Here is a 15,030-nt window from a genome sequence, read left to right as displayed (position 1 = left end):
AATTTATATCTACACAGAAGAAAGCCCTGTCTAGACTCTGCCCCAGTATGAGTTCTGTCCAGCTATTCATTAGCCTGTTTGATTGATGAAAAAAGATTAAAAGTAGTTGCAATAAATGCATTAAGAATCCATTCAACTGCAGCAGCGGAGGACTATTATTCTGCTGCGTGATACTGTGGAAGAACTGATGAAGGCACGGTTCAGTGTTGAACTAATTTTCGGGGGAAGTTGCTAAAGGAAAGTCAAATTGTTGCTAAAAGTTGATAAATTACATTGTGATGTCATTGCACAATGACATTATTACATAATGATGATGCAAAATTACATAAAATCTCAGGAAACAAATATTTTATGTGTTAATTTAGATTTGTTCATAAAATAAAATAATGTAATATAATATTAAAATATAAATAACTGTATTTTTAAATACAACATTGAATTATTGAACATTTACACATTTTTTAACAATTACAATTTAAGTTTTTTTTATTAGCTAGTAAACTAGTAAAACTACACATTCTGAACAATTATAGTTTTAAGCAGTGTATTAGCAGTTAGTATAAAAATAGGGCACAATCTATGTTAATATGAAGGAATTTTCCATATTGATTTTTCAGGGGGTTTTTTTACCTGCATTTTAAATTACGCATAGCATTTTGTGTTTTCGGGTTACAGGGTTACAATGGATAATGAATAATGGATAACGGATAATGTCCTGGAAAATAACTAGTACCTTTTCCATTTTTCTAGATATTTTTTTACAGTGTACTAACTAAACAACAATCACAGGTACAAGCTACTAACAAGGTGTATCATAAATGAACAATTATTCAAATATTCAATTATTATTATTAAATTAAACAATTGCAAATAGCAATAACTTAATTCATGTGAATTGTGTAATGCTAGGCATCTTTGGTTTCCTTATTTTGTTTGATTTAGATGGAAAATGTGTGCCTTTTTATCGTTTGAGTCACTTATCAAAAGTTGCTAAAAGTTGCCAAATAAATTTTTAAAACAGCAAAATTTGTTGCTAGGTGCTTTTGGAAGAAAAAGTTGCTAGGGTAGTGTGAAACGTTGCTAAATTTAGCAACAAAATTGCTAAGTTGGCAACACTGGCACGGTTTGATCTTTGGCTGACCAATCAGCAGAAAGAGGCGTTTAATTCCCGCCCACGTGTAGAAATCGAATATTCAAGCTGTTTATTAATTTTTCCACCCATGAACGAAAAACGAAAATTTAAGCTGAATTTTTGTTTTTCGTTTTTTAGAAAAAAACTGCCGTTTTCTAATTTTTCTCCTTTGAATATTAAACCAAAAAATGAATGATCTAATGATACACGGATTATGGACTAACAGTGAACTGCATTTTTGTTAACTATTGTTAACAAAGATCAAATATACTGTAACATATGTCATGATAATTGTTAGTGTTAATGAATTAACAAACGTTAACTAATGCGACCTTATTGTAAAGTGTTACATGGTTTGCTTTGTTTTTATGTATTGTCATCAGATATCATTAAGGTTATCTGAAATAGATTGTGTCGTGATAATGGACTAGTGTAAAAAAAAAACAATTGGCATAGTTGTGTCTGTAAACAGTTTGTGTATATTGTATAGACTTTAAGATGAGAATTTCTGTCAGTTTAAAACAAATTAGTACTAGTTATTTCACCAAAATGGCTCCAAAAACAAAACAAAATCAAAATTGTGCTTGTTGATGTAGTTTTCTTTCTCCTAAGTGATGAACAATCCTCTGAAACTTTGGAGCGTGTTAGTGACACCAATGTTACAAATAAAGGAAAGCACAGAACCTGCCTAAAAGATCATCTTTTATATTTTCTTTGTTTATTAGAATTATTATGTTTAATTTATTATTATTATTAACATTAATAAGTTCATGTGACTCTGTTTGTTTGTCACATTTATTTATTTATTTATTCAACATTTTAAAATTTTCATTTTATTTATTCATTTAATTCTGAATTGGATCCATGACCATTAATCATGAATTTACTGATACTTTGTGTGCCTGCAAGTAATTTGCTTCATCGTTCTGCTAGTGCAAGAACATTTAGGGGACTTGAAACAGTCACAGTAAAATCTATCTGCTCACCCTAAAAACAACAACAACAACAACAACAACAAACCCTCACACTGTATATCACCAGGGCAGTTGATACAAATACTACCAAACATAGATGCAGTGTTGTTTTCTGAAGACCACATCAGCTGTCATACCTTTCAGGTGGATTTTATTTTCTGGGCTGTGCACTAAGACGGAGCTGACGGAATCCAGGCTGTCGTAGTTACTGCATCCAAGAGGCCCCGTTCTGGTCTCCGTTACCTAGGAAACAAGGAGATATTTTAATGCCTTATTATCGCTGAAATCATGCACCTGTTTGTTTCTCGTCAGAAGCGGTAGAGTGCTGAGCATATGCCGTTGTCTAAAACAAACCAGCACGCCTGTGCAATAAGCCTGAGTCAATATCTAAATGTCACCAAAGCCCATTTCAGCATGTCAGAGCTCTCCAAAAATGCACACTTTGCAGAGCGCCATAGAAATAGTAAACTGACTCCAGTGTTAGGTCCCAATGCATTATTAATTTCAAATCTAGAGAGCATTGAGCCGTGTGCAGTGGCGTAGTTTTGTTAACAGACCCTAGTGTTAAATATAAGGAGACTTTTATGATTCTAAAATAATGTGTGTCTGACCTGGCATTTCAGCTGAGACTTGGGATACTGGGGTGATGCTCCAGAACTTTTTTTTCATTTTCATTGAGTGGCTGTATATGTAAAACAAAATAGATGGTCCTAATGGGGATCCTTTCCATTAGTGTGTCTTGACAAATCAATAATCAATTAATTAATGAGACAAAGCACTTGTAAATTGGTGGATAAATACATTAAGCATTAGGAAGCATCAACAATTAAACATTTAATGACCATCAAAAAAGATAAATAAATCAACAAAATACAGTGAATACAGTGTGTGTGTGTGTGTGTGTGTGTGTGTATATACTGTATATATATATATATATATATATATATATGCAGTATTGTAATAATTTAGACACACACACACACACACACACTTTATGTCGCCGCCATATATATCTTTCTCTCTCGCTAGTCTATTAATTTTGTATTAATTTTTCACTGGTGAAACATGAGTGACCGTGATAATGTTTGATTTAGCGAATGAGTTTGACTAGGGTAATTTCAGCTCACTAATCACTTCAACACTGTCTTCAACATGTTTGTTTCAATCAATCCGTTGCAAAGAGCCTGTTCAAAAGAACCACTCATTTACAAACCTGACAGCTCACAAAATCAGCAAGTGTTGTAAAATGTCACAACAACATATTCATGGTTTCAAATGATGTGAAAAAAAGTGTTTGCTGTTACCTTGTTGAATTACAATTTGATGCCCTTCACAAATTTCAACAAAGCTCACTGAATTGTGCCTAATACAAAGCTTGAAACATTGGCACTAATGAAAATCTTTGTGAGTGTAACAGGATATTATATCATAACCTAAGGCTCTTTAGTACTGAAAGTGATCTTTATTATTTTTTATGTGTACTTATAGACACTATATAACTAGAGTAGCTTCAGTTAGTAATGCTTTGGTAGTGCATTCATTTTTTATTAGTAGCCTAGTTTTTTAGTAGATTTTTTCTAATTCTGCAGAATTAATTCTGTTTACAGGGTAACTTGGCTATGAATTCCATAACTGTGTTCTAAAGAAGTGCTTTATAGCTGATAGCTGTAAAAATGCCATTAAAAATAAAAGCATATATTTCCTGCATTCACAAAATGTTGTCAATGTTTAAAGCCTGAAAGATGCTCTGATATACCTGAAATATCTTGCAAATATTTCATCAGCACAGATAGCTTTTTTTTTCCTATCAAATCTTGCCCCACCACTTTTGGAAGCTTGGTGTGTTTTGTTGTGTTTTGCTGTGTTTTGACAGCAGTTGTCATACAATTTCTGATTTTACACATCATTGCCAGGTCTTTGTCACAAAATGAATGCTGTAGCTAATCCAAAACTAATCCAACAGAAAAATGCAAAGGATTTGGGGCCATGTCCTCATAATGCCATAAACATTAGTTTGGATATTTCATGTCTCTGTTTCCCCTCAAATGAGTATCCTCTATTTATCTTGAGTGGTTTATTTTTTTCTCTGTTGGATTTTAAATATTCTTCAGTCGATGTTATTATGAAGAATATGTTGCCAAGCTGTTTATATATGCAGCATTGAAGACAGTAGCACTCTACATTTTTGAAGTAACTCGCCCAACACTGTCATTGATTAATGATTTACACACTTTTTTCACATTAACTCTTTTTCTTATGTCACTATTTATTATCACATAAATGTATACATATTAATATTACATAAAAAATCTTTAGATAATGTAAACTAACATTTGAAACATGGAGACTGCATGAAGTCTGTATGATAATGTCAGTTTTAGTGCGATAGCATCAACATTTATCATAATATGTGCGCATACATGCACGCTTTATCATTAATTTATGAACTACTGTCTCTTTTCTGAAGTGTCGCACACATGCCCTCCTCCGCACCCCGTCCAACTGCAGCATCTCATTAGATCACTTGTCATTTATGATTGCTTACTGCAGCTCAATTGTTCTGATCCCAATAGGACTCCGGGCTGTTTACCTCACACATAAAACCAGACACTAATCCGTATAACAGTCTTCATAAAAACTGCATTCTTCACAAGGAAATCATTCCAATGATTTTCTGAAGCATGAACAGCTTATGTTGTTGCAGTGATAGCTGGTTTCCTATACTGAGCCTAACATATACATAGAGAGAGAACTAGGGCTGTACTTAATATGAAATTGAATCATATTAATCACAAGCCTCTCATGCTAACCAGTGCTGCATTTATTTGATCCAAATTACAGTAAAAACAGCAATATTGTTAAATATTTTTATATTTAAAATAACTATTTTCAAATTAAATATACTTTAATATATAACTTACTCCTGTGATGGTAAGTTGAATTTTCAACAGGCGTTACGCCATAATGTCACTTTTTTTTTTATAAATAAAACATAAAAAAAAAAAAAATCTTACAAGCATTTATTCATCAATTGAATTCATTTTTGCTGAATAAACGTATGTACACCCACATATATATGCACACAATGTCATACCGTGTAGGTTACAGAGTATGAATGAATAAACAAGTACAGCTAGTTCCATGCTAAGCCTAACCAAATCTCTTGTTTACCTGTCACCCTGCTGTTTTTCCTTCCCAGTTGTCTGTATGTTTTATCTGTGGCGCTTAATATTGACATCCATTTAAGGAATGATATCATACCTGACAAAATAACCGGCTAACACTGAAATCCCACATTTTCCACCCTGCCTCCTCAGAGAGTGTCATGTTTTGTTGTTGATCTTATATTTACCGGAGCTGTGTTTCCACGGCTTCCTCTGCATGGTTTTCTTAAGGGCATAACAAAGGAAATGAATGTCTGCGGAACAGTACCCTCCTCTCCATTTCTGTAACATTTTACATCATCCACAGGCCCTGAAAACTCCCACAGACCACAGAGTGCAGCCTATTCTTTGTCAATTGAGATGCTAGAGGAATGCATATCAAGTTTACTCATTTGTCAAAAATGCCTCTGCCTCCGCTGTGGAAGGCACAGTTGGCTGCAGACTGCAGATGCGCTCTGAAAGCAGTTTAGGAGTTCATGACATGTGACAGGATTTAAAGTGCAGATTCTGAGCTTCATTGAATTTGACAGCTGATGTTGATTGTACGGCACTGTCAGGTTGCTTGACCAGTGCCAGCTACAGTATCTAGAGGCAGCTCTTGACATAAATGGTGCAGGGTTCTGAGCTCCCACCCTTAAATACTTGTGGTCATTTACATTCTGCGCTCAGACAGAAAAATTATATGAGATTCACTCTTACAAAAAAGTACTGTAGTGGTCAATGCCATGTTAGTTATTTCACCATTACATATATGATTGTTCCGAGCTATCACCATATGTAGGCACCATAGTATTTATATGGCTCTCCAATGTACTCTTGTAAAAGCAATCCAACAACTGACATTAACTATGTGTTTTTGATTTTCACTAAAAATAATTGGATCATAAGAACTGGAATCAATTGTTTAGCAACTGTAGTAAACTGGTCAAACTGTCTGGTTTTGATTCACTAAAAAGAACATCTCAGGTTACGTATGTAACGCTAGTTCCTTGAGGGAACGAGACGCTGCGTCGGAAACGCTAGGGGAACGCCCTTCAGTGTGACGGGCTCTGAACCTCATGTGTAATCAGACCAATAGATGGGCGAGACGTCACGGGCGGGTGACGTAATGACCAGGAGCTATAAAAGCACGTGCGGTGAGACCAGCGTCAGCTTCTAGGAATGAAGCAAGCGCTGGCAGGGACGCCAGAAGTATGGCACCGAGACGCAGCGTCTCGTTCCCTCGAGGAACTAGGGTTACATACGTAACCTGAGACGTTCCTCTTCAGGAACTCGAGCTGCGTCAGACACGCTAGGGGAACGAGAATGCCCACGCCGCCAGACTTCTAAGTCTTTGCCTAGTGTGGAAGACTGCACAGCTAAGGCGCGAGAACAGAGGAGCCAGGAGTGGCTCGCATGTCTAGGTCATAGAACCTGACGAAGGTCAGGGGCATGGACATCCCGCGGCGTCACAGATGTCCTGCATGGAGACACCTGCCAGGAAGGCCTTAGATGTGCTCGCACTGGACACATGCAGTTAAGCTTCTGCTGGTCTGGATCCCCTAAGGGACGAGGACTGAGGGCCTGGAGCACGACAGGCCGTGGTGTAGAGGAGGGGACCTTAGGAACATACCCCGCTCAAAGGTACAGAAACGCTTTGGCTAGATCGGGCGCAAAGTCAAGATAAGAAGGGGCCACTGAAAGGGCCTGCAGATCCCCATCTTGAGAGAAGATATCGCCAGAGGAAGGTAGTTTTGATAGTAAGGTGGCGATCCGAGATCTCCTCAATAGCCTCTAGCACCACAGCCAGGTCCCACGTGGGGACACGAGATCGTACAGGAGGCCTCCACCTCAGCGCACCGTGGAGGAAACGTGTAACTAGGGGGTGTCTGCCCACTGACTGGCCACCAAGAGGGGCGTGGTAGGACTGTCAGGTTGCTTGACCAGTGCCAGCTACAGTATCTAGAGGCAGCTCTTGACATAAATGGTGCAGGGTTCTGAGCTCCCACCCTTAAATACTTGTGGTCATTTACATTCTGCGCTCAGACAGAAAAATTATATGAGATTCACTCTTACAAAAAAGTACTGTAGTGGTCAATGCCATGTTAGTTATTTCACCATTACATATATGATTGTTCCAAGCTATCACCATATGTAGGCACCATAGTATTTATATGGCTCTCCAATGTACTCTTGTAAAAGCAATCCAACAACTGACATTAACTATGTGTTTTTGATTTTCACTAAAAATAATTGGATCATAAGAACTGGAATCAATTGTTTAGCAACTGTAGTAAACTGGTCAAACTGTCTGGTTTTGATTCACTAAAAAGAACATCTCAGGTTACGTATGTAACGCTAGTTCCTTGAGGGAACGAGACGCTGCGTCGGAAACGCTAGGGGAACGCCCTTCAGTGTGACGGGCTCTGAACCTCATGTGTAATCAGACCAATAGATGGGCGAGACGTCACGGGCGGGTGACGTAATGACCAGGAGCTATAAAAGCACGTGCGGTGAGACCAGCGTCAGCTTCTAGGAATGAAGCAAGCGCTGGCAGGGACGCCAGAAGTATGGCACCGAGACGCAGCGTCTCGTTCCCTCGAGGAACTAGGGTTACATACGTAACCTGAGACGTTCCTCTTCAGGAACTCGAGCTGCGTCAGACACGCTAGGGGAACGAGAATGCCCACGCCGCCAGACTTCTAAGTCTTTGCCTAGTGTGGAAGACTGCACAGCTAAGGCGCGAGAACAGAGGAGCCAGGAGTGGCTCGCATGTCTAGGTCATAGAACCTGACGAAGGTCAGGGGCATGGACATCCCGCGGCGTCACAGATGTCCTGCATGGAGACACCTGCCAGGAAGGCCTTAGATGTGCTCGCACTGGACACATGCAGTTAAGCTTCTGCTGGTCTGGATCCCCTAAGGGACGAGGACTGAGGGCCTGGAGCACGACAGGCCGTGGTGTAGAGGAGGGGACCTTAGGAACATACCCCGCTCAAAGGTACAGAAACGCTTTGGCTAGATCGGGCGCAAAGTCAAGATAAGAAGGGGCCACTGAAAGGGCCTGCAGATCCCCATCTTGAGAGAAGATATCGCCAGAGGAAGGTAGTTTTGATAGTAAGGTGGCGATCCGAGATCTCCTCAATAGCCTCTAGCACCACAGCCAGGTCCCACGTGGGGACACGAGATCGTACAGGAGGCCTCCACCTCAGCGCACCGTGGAGGAAACGTGTAACTAGGGGGTGTCTGCCCACTGACTGGCCACCAAGAGGGGCGTGGTAGGTCGCAACAGCCGCCACGTAGACCTTCAGGGTGGAGTGGGTCAACCCTGCGGAGAAACGGGCCTGCGAGAACTCCAGCACTGTACCAACCGGGCAGTTAACTGGGTCTAGCTGGCGGTCTCCGCATCAAGAAGTAAAAAGTTTCCACTTCAAGGCGTAGTTTCCCTGTGGAGGGATTGGAAGATGGTCTCAACAACATCGTGACAAACCAGTCCTCAGACCTGATCTGAGACACGACCTGCTTGAGAGTAAGCATCCTGAACTTCAGTCGCATGACTGAGCGGTTCAAATGACGTAGATCTAACATGAGACGCAACCCCCCATCCTTCTTCGGAACTATGAAGTACCGGCTGCAGAACCCGGACTGCCTTGCATGAGGAGGGACCACCTCGATGGCCTCCTTCCTCAAAAGAGTAACTACTTCTTGTTCCATGACCAGAGCCTGCTCGGGGCCCACCAGCGTGGGCGTAATCCCGTTGAAACGAGGCAGGGGAGAAACAAACTGGATTCTGTAGCCTCTCTCTACAGTGTGCAGGACCCACTGAGACACATTTGGCAGTAGTTACCACGCTGCCAAAAAGTCTACTAAGGGAATCAGTCTCTCGAGACTGATCTCTGGTGTAATACAAGCAGCCAGCTCGGTGCCCTGTGACGGCAAACCGGCAGGGAACAACCGAACCTGCTGCTCTAGAGACCTCCGCGGACCTGGCGAGCCTCTTAGCCCCACTACGTTGCCGGGCGGTGACTGAGAGTGGCGCTCGTGGGAGACCGCTGCGCCCTGTAACTCCGGCAGGGTTAGCAACCGATCTCCTGAGGGCACTGAGGCGAGACGGACACCGTGTAATGCGGTGTAACCCGCTGCACCCCAGAGGGGACTGCCCTCATAAGTCCTGGGCCAGTGGCGTCAGGACCTTCTTCGGAACTATGAAGTACCGGCTGAAGAACCCGGACTGGGCCAGTGGCATCAGGACTTTTTGGCCAAGGACCTCTTAGTCTTAAGTACGGTCCGCAGTTCCGGCTTAGACTTCGAGGCCCCCGACCTAGAGCGTCGCCTCGACCCACTGTCTCGACACGGGGGAGTACGTGAGGCCATGCTCTGTTTTTCTGTTTTTGTGCACTACTGACCGCCTCAACCTCCTCCTCAGAAGAGAGGTAAACACGTGCTCTCACTCGAGAAAATGTATTTATTTATTTTTTCCCAAGTGCCTCTATGTATCTAACTTCTCATAGTCAGAAAAATACTTCATTTTATTCCTCAGAATTAAATGCAGTCAACAACCAGAGGGGTAAATACGGTCTGGTGAGTAAGATTCACATCAAAATCGAATGATGTAATATACGCGTTGCCTCGGCAACATCAATCTCCTCATAAAAAGATGGCCGCATCAGTAAGCTCTCACTCAGAGGGGGAAGAACCGCAGCGCGGGCTTCCAGCCTCGAGAACGAGCTCTAGATCTAGGGAACACGGGTGGAGATAGGGCGAGCTGTCTCCAACCCGTCCACCAGATCATATGCGATTCCCACGAACTCAGTCGCCGCCGTGCCTCAGCAGCAGCGGGACTGCAATCGCAAGATCACAGGCACGGACACACTCCTCGGAGCGTGCCCGTTGAGAGCGGACCGCTTAACAGCGGGCTTCTTTTTTTTTCTCGAGAGCCGACTGCGCGGGCTCCACTCCCCATTGATGCTGTTCATTATAATATCAGGCATAATATGCTTGTGTAACTGGAGTTTGTGCAACTGGCGAGCTCTCTGACGCCCTCCGTATCAATCTCCTCGGAGAAAGACAGGCGGAGCGTCGCGCCCTCTCCCCGGGGGGAAGTATCACAGCGCGGGCTTCCGAAACCCAGAGAGCGGGCGCTGGATCTGGTGGTTAAGGAAGTAGATAGGGACGCACCCGTCTACAATCCCTCCACCGGATCCATACGCGAAACCCACGAGCACAGCCGCCGCGAAAGCGGGGCCGGCACTGCAAGAAACGCTAGTGAAAGCTCTATCCTCAAAGAGAGCCCTCTGAGAGCGAAGCAAGGCAGTAACAAACGCTACCAAAACGGCCGTCAGCTCCCTTTTTTTTGGAGAGCTGACTCTGCGTGCTTGCTCTCAAGCAGACAACAAACAAACTGTGTGTATCCCCACCCATAAAGTAACGCGGGCAGGGAAGAACACACAGCCTGAATGCTGCCTGCCCTCGCCTTAGTGTCTGGTTTTGTCTTGAGATTTCGTGACAGACAACACTAAATAAGACTCACAAACTGATATCAGACTGACACACACACACACACAGAGCGCTTGCTGAATGACAAAACGCTGACGCTGGTCTCACCGCACGTGCTTTTATAGCTCCTGGTCATTACGTCACCCGCCCGTGACATCTCGCCCACCTATTGGTCTGATTACACATGAGGTTCAGAGCCCGTCACGCTGAAGGGCGTTCCCTTAGCGTTTCCGACGCAGCTCGAGTTCCTGAAGAGGAACTAGCCTATACAATAGGAGTCACTTGTTTGGTAATAAAGTTTGTAGACTAAACTGGTTGTGCTTGTGTCATATGTTTTTGATTCACTATAAAGAAACAGCTAATAAAAATTATTTGTTTGGCAGTCGTAGCAAACTGGTAATGCTGTATGTTTTTGATTCATTAAAAAAAACAGCTCATAAGAGTCATTTGTTTGGTAATAGTATTTAACTGGTCACATTGCATGTTTTTAATTCACTATTAAACAAAATGCTCATAATAGTCAATTGTATAGTAATTGTAGGACACACTATATGTTTTTATTTTATTTTATTTTCACTAAAAATATTCATCTTAAAGCCATTTGTTTAGTAATCATATAGTAAACTGGTTACACTCTGTTTTTGATTCACTAAAACAATAATCGGCTCATATGAGTCATTGGTGCACTGGACATTCTTTTTGTTTTTGATCCACTAAAAAAATCTGCTTGTCAGATAAATTATTTTCTGGAATTTAACTGGTCATACTGTGCCAGTGTGTAATAGTCTTTTTTTTTTTGCAGTAGATTTGGTGTTTACTGTTGTGTAATATTTGTGCATGAAACACTATCAGAGTATTTTAGTATTGGCTCAAAGGCAGAAAGGTTAAAAGAACAAAGCATGACTCAGTTCTGGTATTTTAACAAAAATGTGCCTCTTCTGCATGGTATCCAAAAAAATTCTAATAATTTTTGTATGTTTTACATTGATTCTGTGTAATGTTATAGTGTCTTTGATTTTCACTTAAGTACCCTTTGGACAAGTAGACGTCCTTACATGTTTAATGAAGTGTCACCTTTAATGGCATGTACCTAGTCTTTTAACATGGTCTTTACAATTATATGCGTCTCATGTACTCGGCCGTAGCTTTGGCGGTAACTCCGTGTCCTACACAGAGGTGACTGTTAATAGTATGTCATTATGACAAATGGTTATATTACAGAGAGGGGCGTGAGTCCTTCATGTCTAGTTGTAGATCTGGACTGAGCGGTTAACTTTATGAAATGGTGATATTGAATCTCCAAAGCAGTGTAAATGTTACCATTGAGCTGACAGAGTCTTGTTGATCTATGAAGACCAACTAATCTCAAGACTGTTTGTTCTTGCAAAATCTGATCACTGCTAAACCTGCCTTGGGATCTCAGGCTATTTTTGGTCTTAAGTGGTATCTGATTACACGAAGGCAAAGTGATGTCCCCCAGAAGCTGCTTCCTGGTGTGCTTTAGTTCTTCGTTTCTGAGCGGAGGGTGTAATTGATCATCCTTTATGGCATTATTGATGAGCCCGCTATAACCCACTTCTGCTGTGGTGCCCAATTCATCAGGCTGATTTGCACACAGGGTGCAGGAAGAAAGCAGTCAAAGGTGGGCCCTATAGCCCCGTAACGTCTCATTAGCTCTCCCCTGACAAACACACCTGGCAGGACAGACTGCTCCCTAAAGCGATGCTAGAGGGCTCTCTGAAAGCACTTTAGAGGTGTACACCAAAACAGTTTCACCGATATGATTTGATGAGGTCTGTCTGTCACAAAGTGCCCTTTATTGTTACCATGGACACTTTTCTCATGCGCAAGCAGGATATTTTATAATATGTTTACAAAATGGTACATCTATGCTAATTTGAATAGCGTGATGTATTTTGTAATCCCGATCCAAAGAGCTTCACATCAAGAGCATATTTGCTGCATATAAATGCAGATGACTCTCTATGTCCGTGGTCATATTAAAATGAAATCGTATGTGTTCAATTGAACATCTCAGCCGATGTTGTACAGGGAAAGCTCAGGCTAATGAAAAGCACATCGCAGCCCAAAGAGAAAGTCATTATCTTCTAAAAGAGCCACCGCTCCTGTTCCTGTGCCATCTTGCTTTCATTTCACACACGTTTTTTGAGGCTGAAACTCTTCGTCATAGGAATAAATGCAGTGTGTAGAAAGATTGGCTTTGACAGAGCTTTGAAAAGGGCATATTTCATTATGATTGGCCAGCATTAGTGTGACTGACAAAAGACAATCACAGTATAGTGCATCAGGAAAATTGCATGATCAGCTTTTGCAATGTTGGTGAGTGTGCTTTGGATCGATTGCGGTAAAAATGTGTTGATGTAATTAGTAGTTTATAAATACTAAGCAATAACTTACAAACAAATTAACCAAAGATCATTTTGTCATCACTTTTTTCTTGCTTACCCTGTAAAGCAGTCTTAGGTATTAAAAAAGGTGGTACATAAATACAAAACGTATTAGAATCTTTTAGCAAGTGAGAAATATGCTTTAAGGGAATTTGCAAATGCATATCCTACCCCAACAGAAAGATGTCTTATATAAAACTCGAATTGTATGCATGCAGATATCAATATCAATGATATTTGTCTCAGTTCAGCAGCATAATTTCATGCTGCGCTCCCTCTGAAGGAATCATGATGTTGCAGTCACCAGCATTTCTACACCCACTCAGCAGCTGTAAGACCGAGAGACACTTGACACATCATGGACGTGGCATCGGCCTTAATTGCTGAAGATTTACCATGGCAACAAACATACATCTCAAACGCCTAGAACAGTAGAAGTTTGTACAAATTAAATTGATAAGCAGTAATCAGCATGCATAGAGAAACAACAGAGCACAGGAAAACTTTTAAAATACACAGATTTGAATTAAAGGGGTCCTATTATGCTCTTTTACAAAGTCTTGATTTGGTTTCCTGACATCATCCGCTTTTGGAAGCCCAAACAAAGATGTTTGTGCACGGAGGTGAAAAAAACTGCGTTTCAGGCGGTCGCGCAGCGTCGCGCCACGTCTTTAAAATTCAAATACATTATTTTCTATGAGTGTAGGCACACCGGCGGCGCCCAGCTACGTCGTGTTATACTGTACTAAATTGTTCTAGACCAGCGGTTCTCAATTCCAGTCCTCGCGTACCCCCGCTCTGCATGTTTTGCACGTCTCTCTTTGTTAACACACCTGATTCAGATCATCTCGTAAGTGAGCTCCGTGCATGAACGGTGTTCCGATTGACATGGTCCCTACACAGTGTCCATTGCTCCCTACTCCCTGAGCAGGGGAAATCCATTGAAGTTTACTTCACTTCGGAATATTCATTTACAGATTTGCGCTGCGCCGCTGCCTGCAGCGTCTTCACACACAAACGAAACTTACTAGAGAAGCATGAAGTGGGACATAATATACTGTACCTCTTAAAATTCAAATACATTATTTTCTATGAGTGAAGGCACACCGGCGGCGCCCAGCTACGTCGTGTTATACTGTACTTGTAAAAATTGTTCTAGACCAGCAGTTCTCAATTCCAGTCCTCGCGTACCCCCGCTCTGCATGTTTTGCACGTCTCTCTTTGTTAACACACCTGATTCAGATCATCTCGTTAGAAGTGAGCTCCGTGCATGAACGGTGTTCCGATTGACATGGTCCCTACACAGTGTCCATTGCTCCCTACTCCCTGAGCAGGGGAAATCCATTGAAGTTTACTTCACTTCGGAATATTCATTTACAGATTTGCGCTGCGCCGCTGCCTGCAGCGTCTTCACACACAAACGAAACTTACTAGAGAAGCATGAAGTGGGACATAATATACTGTACCTCTGTAAATAAATACAATTTAAATTCACATCTCGCACACTTAAATGCCCTTTGTATGGAACATATACGCTCCCTTCAAACTGGAATCATGGAGGAATATCCGGTAATGTCCACTTCGCAGGGCACTTACAGTCAAATATAACAAACGTATGAAGCAATAAGAGAAACACACAAAATGTACAGAGCGGGGGTACGCAAGGACTGGAAATGAGAACTGCTGTTCTAGACATGCCAAAAATTTGACCAAGCGTTCTAACCACGACCTCGCCCCTCCCCACCCCCCAAACATTCGAATTTCTGTAGGCGGGAATCATTTGTAATGATATTCCAATGAGCCGCTTTGTGATATCACAAAGCCCGGAAAACAAACGCTGTAGTCCAAACGAGCCGTTTGCTGTAGTTCTTGAAAATG

General features: G+C 41.7%; 1 protein-coding gene across 1 annotated transcript in view; it reads right to left on the bottom strand.

Annotated features, from left to right (window-relative positions):
* LOC107562711 (BMP/retinoic acid-inducible neural-specific protein 3-like) overlaps positions 1-15,030 on the bottom strand; it is a 78,505-nt gene that overhangs the window by 46,778 nt on the left and 16,697 nt on the right. The window contains exon 4 of the mRNA XM_016247403.1: positions 2,244-2,349. Within this exon, the coding sequence (XP_016102889.1) occupies positions 2,244-2,349 (106 nt within the window). The remainder of the gene's footprint in view (positions 1-2,243; positions 2,350-15,030) is intronic.

This window comes from Sinocyclocheilus grahami, unplaced genomic scaffold (assembly GCF_001515645.1).
Source record: "Sinocyclocheilus grahami isolate Dianchi unplaced genomic scaffold, SAMN03320097.WGS_v1.1 scaffold834.1, whole genome shotgun sequence".
Lineage (NCBI taxonomy): Eukaryota > Metazoa > Chordata > Actinopteri > Cypriniformes > Cyprinidae > Sinocyclocheilus > Sinocyclocheilus grahami.
This window is presented reverse-complemented; position numbering and strand designations above follow the sequence as displayed.